This window comes from Heliconius melpomene, chromosome 19 (genome assembly GCF_056956725.1).
Source record: "Heliconius melpomene rosina isolate 202511_hmr_F chromosome 19, ASM5695672v1, whole genome shotgun sequence".
Taxonomy (NCBI): Eukaryota; Metazoa; Arthropoda; class Insecta; order Lepidoptera; family Nymphalidae; genus Heliconius; species Heliconius melpomene.
In genome coordinates this window covers 4189365-4201419 of record NC_140407.1, presented here as the reverse complement: position 1 = coordinate 4201419, position 12055 = coordinate 4189365, and the positions used below count along the sequence as shown (strand labels likewise).

At 29.8% G+C, this 12055-nt stretch overlaps 1 protein-coding gene across 4 annotated transcripts in view; it reads right to left on the bottom strand.

Moving 5' to 3' along the window:
• The window catches only part of mino (glycerol-3-phosphate acyltransferase mino), a 44192-nt gene that overhangs the window by 21854 nt on the left and 10283 nt on the right, over window positions 1-12055 (bottom strand). Inside the window, exons 1-3 of one of the 4 annotated variants that reach the window (XM_085203023.1) lie at window positions 7790-7985; window positions 2667-2895; window positions 165-312 (exon numbers count right to left, since the gene is read on the bottom strand). In XM_085203023.1, coding sequence (XP_085059149.1) covers window positions 165-312; window positions 2667-2776 — 258 coding nt within the window. In that variant the 5' untranslated portion in view covers window positions 2777-2895; window positions 7790-7985. Of the gene's footprint in view, window positions 1-164; window positions 313-2666; window positions 2896-7789; window positions 7986-12055 lie in introns of those variants that run through there. The other 3 variants (XM_085203024.1, XM_085203025.1, XM_085203026.1) reach the window with 3 other exon arrangements.

Here is a 12055-nt window from a genome sequence, read left to right as displayed (position 1 = left end):
ACATATGAACCGGCAAATTATATTATTAAAAAAAATTGGACGTACCATATATATGTATATACAAACTAAAAAAAAAGAAAAGCTGCCCACTTTGCACGAAGAATAAAAAACCGTTTATATAAAACGTGATAAAAACGTTTAGTTTATACTATACTTTTGCTTACCGTAAGTTCAGCATCGAGCTTAGTATAGACTTCGGCATGTTGTCGGCGGCGCGCGCGCACCGCCTGTCGCAAGGACGTAGAGTCGCGATTACCACCACACCACCCGCCCACCCTCTCGCCGACCACCTCTAGCATATCAGCTACACGACTGTAACAAACAAACATAATATATATATATATATATATATATATATATATATATAATACTTTAGACTTATTATAAAGCTGGCCTCGAAAAGTATCTAACAATTTGAATTAAATTTTATCACGCTGTATCCTGCACACAGCAGGGTACGCAGAGGGAATCTAGTGTTAAGTCACTCCGCTCCCCACATTCTGCTATGCAAGCTATACAGGATATTATATCCCTTTTGACAAGGCAATGAAGAAGAGTCACTTAGCACGAAATTATTTTAGAGCATTAAATAAAAAATAAATAAGTAATTTTTCGCGGAATTCTTACTCTTTGTGTCACAAAATGAGTAAAAAGTATGAAAATAAAAATAATCGATCTTTGTATCTCATCCTTAGCTCACAGAATATCATTGCAATCGTTAAAAACGAGCAAAATTCCTAAAATAATTACATATAAAATACATATAAAATATACATAAGTAGGTATATTTTATATGTAAATCCGATAAGGGATTCAATAAGTCCAAAGTTCATAATATAGAAGATATTCTTAATAATATGTCTTAATATATATAATCAATTTGGAATTGCTTTAACAATTATCATAATTCTATGTACATTAAAAAGTTTAATATATCAAAATTATAGTCTATTTAGAAGATAATGGTTTTTCAATAGATACTCAATGTTTATGTAAATTATAGCTTACCTATGTATAACAAATATCATAATAATTAATATAATTTTATGTCTTTTACCCCTATTGTCATTAAAAAAATAATTTAGTGTATCCATAAATTGGTAACAGATTATTAATTAAAATAAAATCAGCTTTACACTTCACATTCCGCGCACAGCAGGATAGGCAGAGGGAACTTAATGTTAACACACTCCGTTCCCAGAACACTTTCCGCCGAATTCTGGAGGCATTCATTTCCACGATTGGCAATTGAACGACTGCTCTCAATTATTAATGACTGGTGTTATATACATAAACGACAAAGAAACGTGGTCATATATGTTCATACAACAATTTTGTTTTCAAAACAAAATTTTATATAAGGTTAATGAAATGAATGAAATTCAAATAATTAGTGTCTTTAGATATCTATCGTAATTTTGCAAGTTATACGTAATACTACAAATGCTTTGTCGGTGCTATTTTATCCTTATATTTGTATCATTAATTTTATATTAACAACTAGGAGGCTTCGCAACTGGTTTTTTTTTCGCTTGCTTCGTTCGTTGTAGACATTATAGAAAAACTCTTTGGAGTCCCTCAGAAGGTTTTATTATTTTTCTAATAGTTATTAGCGTCTGTATTTTAATTTACAATAGACTATATTCCCAATTTTATATTGTGTAAAAATAATTAGCATAAAAACTTTTAATACAGTACTTTTTTTTAATTTGTATCCACTACGTCCCGGATAGCGGAATCAACGATAACAAGATGGCCAAAAACATTTAAGCTTTTAAAAAAAAATAAAGTTTTTTATTGGGTCTCAGATTTATTGTCATAATTATTAACTTTAATTATGATTAATTAAGCTATTAACTTTAATTTCGTTCATTCATCTCGTAATTACAATTTTCCGTTCTTACCTAAAATATAGTACAGAAAAACCAAAGAAGCCCGTCGTCTTAGCTCTTTGTTTAACGACTTTTGAGTTCATTGTTAGTTCAACACTTCCAAGGATTAAATAGGCTTGTTTTAAAATATAAAACAACAAATTGTGTTTAAGAAGTATATGAATGTCTAAATCGTGTTTTCTTATTTGTTAAAGTATCTCATTGTATTTATATGATTTAAAAGAATGTGATACAAGTTGTAGTTTAAAATATCAAAAGTTATAGCAGCAATCGTTTTTATATTTTCAACTAAACTTTATTGATTTTCATATAATATAACTAAATATAAAAAAATAATATTTCGATAATAATTTCCTATGTTTAAAATACACAAGACTTCACTCTCATTATTTACATACAATAGTGCGAGAACAAATGAATAAATAAGTATATGAATTATACAAATATCTTACTCATTACTTTGAATAATAGAATACAAACAATGATTTAGAAAAATTACACAATAATTTAAATAAGCTAACCTATTCTCTTCAGAACTCACTGTCCTACTAATCCCACTTCCTACTAATATTATAAATATGAAAATTTGTATGGATGAATGTTTGTTCCAGTTTGAAAAACTACTGACACTTCAGTAATAAAGCTTATACATCAGTATTATACGTAGGCTACAATTAATGTAAATATTTTATGTAATTTGACTATAATATTACATTTAAGTTAGCAAAGCCGCTTATGGGTCGCTAGTTTTTGTACAAAATAATTAAAACATACCTAGACGTAAAGAACCAATACAGTATGGCAGTGAAGATAGCCAGCTCGGCAGCACTGCTGGCCACCCGCACCTGTTCCACCACCGTCCACATGTTTATCATCGTATCCATCTTAATCTTTTCATCACAAGTCCAGTTAAGAGCACTCAAACTATCAATCTTGAATAATTCTCGTTATGACAGTCCAATAAATTCACAGAATCGAGACACAAAAATCAATTTAACGATCCCTAAAATGAATATGTAAATCAATTCTGACGATTTCGTTTTCCATTCACGGAGGTGCAAATTTCCGCCGTTTTATTACGGAAGCTGTGCGCACGTCGCGTTCGGACGAGAGCCGCGAGACGACTGAACGGTGAACGGTCCTATACAAATGATACAAATATAATATCAAATGGCAATTTAACACTTGACTCCTGAAGCACCCTGGACGCTAGCGTGATAAAACAGGCACTAACTCATGCTATCGTTCAAAACAATAACGTTCGACCCAAATGATTCGCGATAAACCAATAACCTGTGCTGGGTTCACGTGAAGGAAGGCACAGTTTATGATCGTCACAAAGACGCCATTTTCCCTACATAATGTGAACAATGTGCTTTCATACACATTTGTACAAGTACGTAATATAAAACAAAATAATTATTAAATTAATATGAAAACATACAATAGTTATCAGAGTCATAATTAAATATTTTTTCGTTTCACAGATACCATCGCACCGTAATTGGGCAGCATATAATTTCAGAGACTGAGTTCCTTTATCTAAATCAAAGTATCAACTATATTAACAAATATATTGAAACATATGAAACTTAACTTCAAGTCCATATATTATACGAAAATAAAAACAAAAAAAAAATGAAAACCAGATTGATTCTTAACGATATATAATTAGCCGTATAACAATTAACCTACACTATGGAGTGTAAAGTCGAACGAGATAAGACTCATAGTAGGCATAATAACAATCACGTCGATATTGTTAATTAATACATGAAAAGGGGGCAAAGTTCAAAAGCATTGCGTGATCGCACAGTGTATATTGGAAACATACTTAAATTACATTTTCATCTGTAGTTTATCGGCATTGACCGTGAAAAGGTCGTTAAAACAAGTGTTGTCTTTTATAAACAATAATATTTATGTAACATGTAAATGTTTTACAACATTCACAATTATATATGTTTTTTTTTATTTATAGATTTGGTGCGACATTTTTATTTGCTATCTGTATTGATGTCGTTAATATATTAATTTAACTTTTATATGGGAAGATTAATAGATATAATGAACTACTAAGTATATATTTTAAAATAATAAAAAATATATTGGTAGACATGTGTAGCACCTCTCACCAAATAGTTATATTATATTCTTTATTAGAAAACTTTGAATGACGCAGTTATTTTAATCAATTATTAGTTTTTTTCTCAATTCATACATGTGTGAATAAGATATAAGTATACAAATTATTTAGAATCTTATAATATAATATACAAACATAATCCGAAATAACAAACGCAAAATGTAAAAATATCCTTTTGCATATACCACTTATAAATATAGGAAAACACAAAATAACTATAACCTGATACAACCGTATAGTTAATCGATTACAATATATTTTTAATGTAGTTGCGAAAATATACAACAAGACAAGACTTCCTCAAATTTATCAACTTGTGTTTTTGATGCGCAGTTTATACGTGTACACAAAGTATTGACAAAACAAAAACAATTCGAATTAAAATAATCAGTATGTCAAGGATCTATGAATTACTTACTAAAATAACATTATAATTAGTTTGAAATAAATATAAGACGAAGTACGAACACAGACAGTTTTTTATCAGTTTTTGGAAGTAATTTCAAAACAATAATTAAAATATTTTAATAATCATGAGGCTCAGAAGGGATCTTCAAATTTATTGAAGATCCCTCGACTGATAGTTTACAATTGTATATTACTTTATTAATTATACGTTACTTTCTTTTAAAGAATGATCGAACTGTAAATATACTAGTGCCTATTGCTAGTCTAACCCTTCGCTCTTTAATTTCTGTAACAAGATATAACGCAACAATATGACGTCCACCGCCCTCAGTCATTGTAAGCAAATGAACGTTTACCTTTATTTTACGCAAGCTACCAAAAAGTAGATCGATTTAAAAACACTAATATTCATTAAATTGTAAAACTACTATTGTTTAGAGGTCAATATACAATTTTGTTTTGTAAATAAAGCAACATGATTCAATTTGACATGTGAGGTTATAATTTATAAACGTACAGATTATAAATCTTGTGTATTTATAATCTGTTTATTAAATATGATGCTATTTTTAATTTCCATCTGGAGAATGATCATAATTATGTGTTAAAAGTTTATTTCTTCTAAAATTTTAATAGAATCAACTCATCAAAGTTAAACCGCTTATTAACTCATTGTTACTACTGTTATATTTTCATTTGGTTTGGTTATTTACGGAACTGTTTGAAAATTAAGCTTTAATATCTATCGAGGTAAGCAATTCTGTTACCTTGGATATTTAATCTACACGCAACAAAAAAACATTCAATATCAACAGTATTGTTAATTTGTTAAAATATCTGTTCCTTTTTTTAATAAATACTACTAAAAAATATAAAAGCAATAATTTATACGATATATTTGTCACGTTATAGCATTTAACATGCAAAAATTTGGCGATCTTATAAAAAAAACAGTAAAATGTCAAGCAGTCTAATTAGTCAATTTAACAAAAACCACAACCGCTAATAAACTTAGACACAAATACAGGATATATTTAGAGCGTTTTTTTTTGTTTAATACCAGAAAGATCTTGACCTCATAAAATTTAAATATCCTACTAAACGGCCTCAAAATTGTCGATAATTAAGAGCATGCATAAAAGTATAATATATAATTATTACTCCTTGCAAGCGTTTCAAAACCAACTTTAAAACATAATTCTTATTATATTTACTTAAGCTCACATATACATAATGAATATATAATATAAATATATATATATATATATAATTATTGAATAGAAAATAAATATCGTCCAATTGATTTAGAGACACAAATGTTAACTTAAACAACTGGTTTTTTTACATGCTAAAAATTAATAAGATTTGTGAGCGAGTCTAAGCTAATAATATTTATAATAATGTGAAATTTCCAAGTGTTGGCAATTATATCAGCTAGTGTTTCTTATTTTAAGGAAATTGCTTCACGCTCTACTTTTTTTAATAAGATATTATATATACCTATAGTATAATGGTCCATTAACCGACAACTAGACATCAACGATCGATTTTTTTTTTATTTCCAAAAAATAATAATAATAAAAATACATTTTTTTTAGAGTGTGAATAACTACTAAATGTACATAATATGTTGTATACTTCCTGATGACGTTTAGCACAATATATTTTATTCCCGCCATTTTATTTAATGATGGCGAATTGAAACGTATGTACATACTACATAGAGTGAAAATATCTGCATTTCTTAAGCTGATTGTTAAGAGGTCAATTACGTGTTGCAAGTATAGTTTATTACTTTTTTTGCAGGACATACCATTAGATTGATATTATCTAATTTAACTTCCTTATAATTCTAAATAATATAATATTAATTTTCAAACAAATAGAGTCGTAACTTTCCTATAATGATTGAAGCTTAAAAACACTAACATTTGATGATTCATTTAAAATGATGGTAGAAAGATAAAAATACCAAAATTAACATACACATAAAACATTTTGCAAGTAAACATTAACTGCCTTTGTTATTAGTGAGGTGATGTGTTGTAAACATCTAGGAAACTACATTTCAATAATTCACGTTACAAGATCGCCGATTTTAAATCTTAGTTATCTAAAGAAAGGAGAATGGAGTGTCTTAACACCTTGTCCCTCTGCCTATACTGCTATGTGCGGGATATGGGGTGAAGTTCAATCAAAATCTTAAGTGAAGTTTGTAATTCGCATTAGTTATAGGTCTGATTTATACTCAGGGGAATACATTATTTTTATTTCCCTCTAATTACAAGACAAAACGCGGCATTAAGTACCGGCGAGTTAACAAGCGATGACTCGAACTATGGGCGGAAAGTGGAGAGCTTTAATCCTTAACACTAGGTCCAATCTGCTTACGTGTATAGCGTAAGCAGATTGGAAACAGCCTGAAGCCTTAAATTGTATTGACATGTCTTATAATAACAAAAATAAACTTCTTAAAATGTCACGACCTGATTTGCCATTTACTTCCAAGTATTAAAAAAACAGTGCCCAAAAGAAACTGATTCATGCAACAGATCTGTTTGTTTGGATCATGGCAGACTTTTGGGAAATTTCGCAAAAATGAATCACGATTGTTGAAGATACGCAAATATCATCATCTAAGACAATAATCAATTACAGTAGTGAATCTTATTGAAACAAAAAAAATATTGAAACATAAACAGTAGTTAGGTTACGCAAATTAATTTTGGCAATGTCTACGTGTTAATTTTATTAAAAAGACATACATAAATTATATACAATGACATGGTTACCACAATCATTAAAATCATAGTCACATTCGACCGACCGTATGCTACTTTATATGCGGAGGCTCTCCAAATACAAATAATATAGCCAAGTTACATATATGTACAGACAGACTTAAATAGTTATATACATATATTAAAAGATTTAACTCCAAATGGTAGTTTAGAATGAAGGAGTATGGTTCATTGGGCTCTAGCACAGTTAGCCGAACGTGCCACAAGAACTCACCCGACTTCATGAATTACAAATCAAACTATTTGGACCGTGACCGACCGTCGTGTATGTACGTGGATTAAATGTTATACAAAAATCTCATAACGTAATACGTATGAAATGATGAAATTTGTGCTAAGCAAGAGTAAAGTACGCGGCATCCGTATGTATCATATTTTTCTACAGGATGCACTCATAATTCCGGTGCATCGCGTGAATGGAACAGGAAATCGACATTGGTTCGATGTACCAACTAATTAAATAAGAATTCACAAACGTTTTCTTTTCTATACACAACTACGTAGATATATTTTGCGTTTCATTCATCCTCAAAATTGATTACCTTTCGGCATCAGACCTTATAAAAATTAAAAGATTTTCACACTTTACGTTAGAGTAGATATGGAATGATAGAAAAATGCACTTTTGTCTTATAGAAGATAAACGCGAGCTAAAAATAATTTTATATAACTGCGCGACATCGAAACGTTTATTTTTCTCGGGCAGGTGACGTCTGCGCACGCGCACGCCAAAAGTATTACTGAATAGGTCGAGCCGATAGACACGAGCACGACACGATCGTACGACACACGATATCCACACGGCGTTGCCGGTATTTCTATCGAGTTGCATGCGTATCGAATGTGGCCGCAAACAAAAAGAAATTGTTTATAATTTACTGTCGCAGTTGGCACACTTCGGGCACCGTCTTCCGTCTTTCGTCATAAGTTTTTCCTCCAGTGATGCTCTTTTTTGAATCTTATTTATATGAATGATGTAAGAAAACGGTTGGAAACGTTTTAATTGAGCAGAATTATTAAAAAAGAATTAAGTAACTTTAAAAAAAAAAATATTATGCATAATTAGGTATTATGTTTATTGCAAGTCGCAAAACACACCTGACATTAAACCGAGGTCTTATTCGAAGAATGACAAGCCACCGTCAATGACAAAGCCCAAGGGTCACAAATATTTATTAATATTCATCACAGCGTCGCATTCAATATCAAATAGTTCTAGAACTCAAGTAAAATCTTGAATAAATGAAAATAATATTTGACATTTAGATGCAAATAGATATAATACATATCTTATATTAGCAAAACTTTCAATATTTACGAATATGAAAAGCTGTGTTTTTTTATTTTTCCTTCTCTCCTGCGATTTCCTTAGGAGCCCACTCTCACTATGTTTCACTATTTCGCCTTTGTATATACTTACCTACAGAGGGCTGTATAGAACAACTCAACGCAACTACGTATAAACAAAATTGCGAATAAAAAAACTTACTAAAAGGAATCTCTGATTAAGAGCACGCAATGAACCCATTACCGTCGCCTCTTCTCAGTATCATCTCAATAACGCCACCAATTACTAAGTACTTGTTTCATATCAATTATGTCATTATATAAGCCTTAAAAATTAAACTCCATTAAAAACCAAACAGTTAAATAGATAAGAATAAAAATCATCGTCAAATTAATAATAGCTAGCATACGTTTAGATATATTCAAATCAAATATTTCTTGATATCACCTTTGCAACATCCATCACCAACAAAAGGATATTGAGACTTCAATATTATATGAATTATATGCAATTTTTTGTGACATTTGATACGGTTCCATGGACCGAGCGGTAGTGGATGACAATTGCGACCGCTGACCGACAATTGCTCAACACTGGTAATTGATAGCACTCAAACGATCTGGCATGCAACTTGAGGGGTCACTTCCAACGTGTGCTAATAATATAGAAATTTTATTGGAAAATGGCACTATATACATATCATGTATAAGGATTTCTTTTATTTTTATTTTAGCTTCACATGTAGCAGGATAGGCAGCGGCAAAACCTAGTGTTATGACACTAGCATTTTCTTTTATTAACCGACTTCTGTAAGAAAAGGAGGTTATCAATACGACTCTATTTTTTTTTTTTTTATGTTTGTTACCTCATAACTTTTAACTGGGTGAACCGATTTTGATAATTTTTTTTTTATTTGAAAGGTATAGCTTCCCGAATGGTCCCATTTTTTTTTGGTTCATGTCTGACAATGGTATCCATGAGAAAATCACATAAGTCTTAAATTTGCATTATGCATGTGCGCGACTAATAGCCGAATAACTCAATGTCGCGCCAACCGATTTTGATGATTCTTTTTTTATTTGAAAGGATATACTTCAAAGATAATTTGGTGAAAGTTTGGTTAGGTTTCGATTATGAAATCCGGAGAAAATTGAGAAAGTTTGTTTTTTTTGGTAAAAAATTGATTATACTGTAATAGTTACAAGCAAAAACTTTTTAAATTGATATCAGAAGTGAGAATCCTGATGGTTGCATTTCTTTTCAACCAACCTCAAAAAAGAGGATGTTTTCATTTTCAACCAACTTTAAAGAAGGGAGATTCCCAATTCGCCCAATTACTTTTTATGTATGTTCTTGTTAATATACGAAAATGTAACTTTGCACAAAAATAATACCTAATTAAATAAAGTTTTACATAGGACAATCACAACCAATCGTTGAGAACCACTACCACCACCATCACCACTCGTTTAAGAAGCATCATTTTAAGATCTACCCATCACTTAAAATCATAAAATAAATTAATTTTTAACAAAAAGAAAAACCGACTTCTAACAACGAACTAAAAAGTGAAAAATAATTTTACAAAGATTTTATAATTTTGAAGTCGGTGTCAAACTAATGCTACAACACCTTTACTACAATATCTAATTACTAAGCCTGTTTGTTTTACTTGGCACCGACTTCAAAATTATAAAATCTTTGTAAAATTATTTTTCACTTTTTAGTTCCTTGTTAGAAGTCGGTTTTTCTTTTTGTTAAAAATTAATTTTTAGGTACATATTCCTCATTTTGGAAGGAAAGTGAAGAGTTATAAGTATAAATTAGTTTAGCCCTCGCAGAACCTCCAGTTCTTCTACTAATAATTTATTTTTAATAAGTACCTACGTGAAGGCACTATCCAATTAGGACCCATAAGGAACTATAAACTAGTAGCGACGTCTATTATTTTCTTCATAAACTTAAATATCAAAGAGATTAGTGGGGAAAATAAGCCTCAATATATCCTTTGAAGAAACAATAGTGTAAGTGAAAAACTACGTAAAAAAGGTTACAGATTTAGATTTTGTATTAAAATCAAAATGGGCTGGACAGACATTACACGGTACTTTTTATTATTTCTTTTTACGCATTTAGGTTTTAATGATAAACTCAAAGGAGGTCAAGACAATCATTGGACTATTTAAAATAGACATAGTTCCGCACACTATATATACGAACGATAATGATGATATATTAGTAGATATATTAGTGTTTCTAACAATTATAAATCTTATAAAAATGTAAAAGTATGAAACTGGAACGTCACGATTGAAGTTTCGAATAGTGTTACAGTGTTATTATTACAACGCGAGCACGTGTCTGCGTTATATTTAGATAACGCACTCTATTAATAAACGAATTCATTTATCGAACTAATTTTTGTATCTCTATAAAACTTATGAAGCGTTCATAGGATATATACGACAAAATTGTTGAAAGAAAATTAGTATTACCATTTATAAATAATTATATTAATAAAATAATCCCAAAAAATAAACTTATACTTTAAAATTAATACGCATTAAAGTATTTAATATCTTAATAATTATAGCAATACGTACCTAAAACAATTATTTAATCATTAAGTGAATTTATAATGCTTTAAAATTGTTTAATTGAAAAACGTATTCTTATTTAAATATAATACTTTAGAAATGATTTTCCTTATTTATACATAGCATATAATTTGTATTTCAGAAAGCTATAGGTGCGTTGAATAATTAAAATTATTTACATAAGAATAGTATTTTCTAACATTGTGAGAAGACTGCGCTGTGGTGATTATGAATGATTAATTTTTAAATCACTTGTTTAATATTAACTTTAAATTTTAGCAGTAACAACACAACTATGTATTTTACGTTCAATAAGAGCTAAAAACAAAGAAAAAGAAAGTTTAGCAATTGCAATGTATTAAAATACAAAATATTTATTCTAAAACGTTGAAGATCTATAAGGTAACATCGGAAAATTTGGATTAGGACTTACGCACACAGATATCTGTATAATCTAGATTAACAGTAAGTATTGTAGGAGAATTTTATATCTAAATAAATTTATGAATCTTGTCAATCGTAAATTACAGAAATCCAAATGAATTCATAGACAAAACCAACCAAAGGAAAAATTTATTAATTCAGAAAGTATGCGTCAAAAAACAAGAACTCCATTCATGTCATTCGTGGGAAACTTGGTCGCAGGTAAAAAAACGATTTAGCGCATCTGCAGTGATCAAGGCTAGCATCAAGCGGCGGTGGCAAGGACATCATTAGGGCATCCGGACTTGAGGAGACCATTAACTACTTAGCAAGAAACACTGGAAAAAACGACCAACTAAATTTATAATTTGGTCATGCGAAAAAATTACACTACAGTTTCTTTATGATGCAAATTACTTTTTTGTCCGCAAACTTATAAATTATTACGAAGAATTTTTGTAATTAAATTATTGTAACTTGTAACATATCATGACTTTACA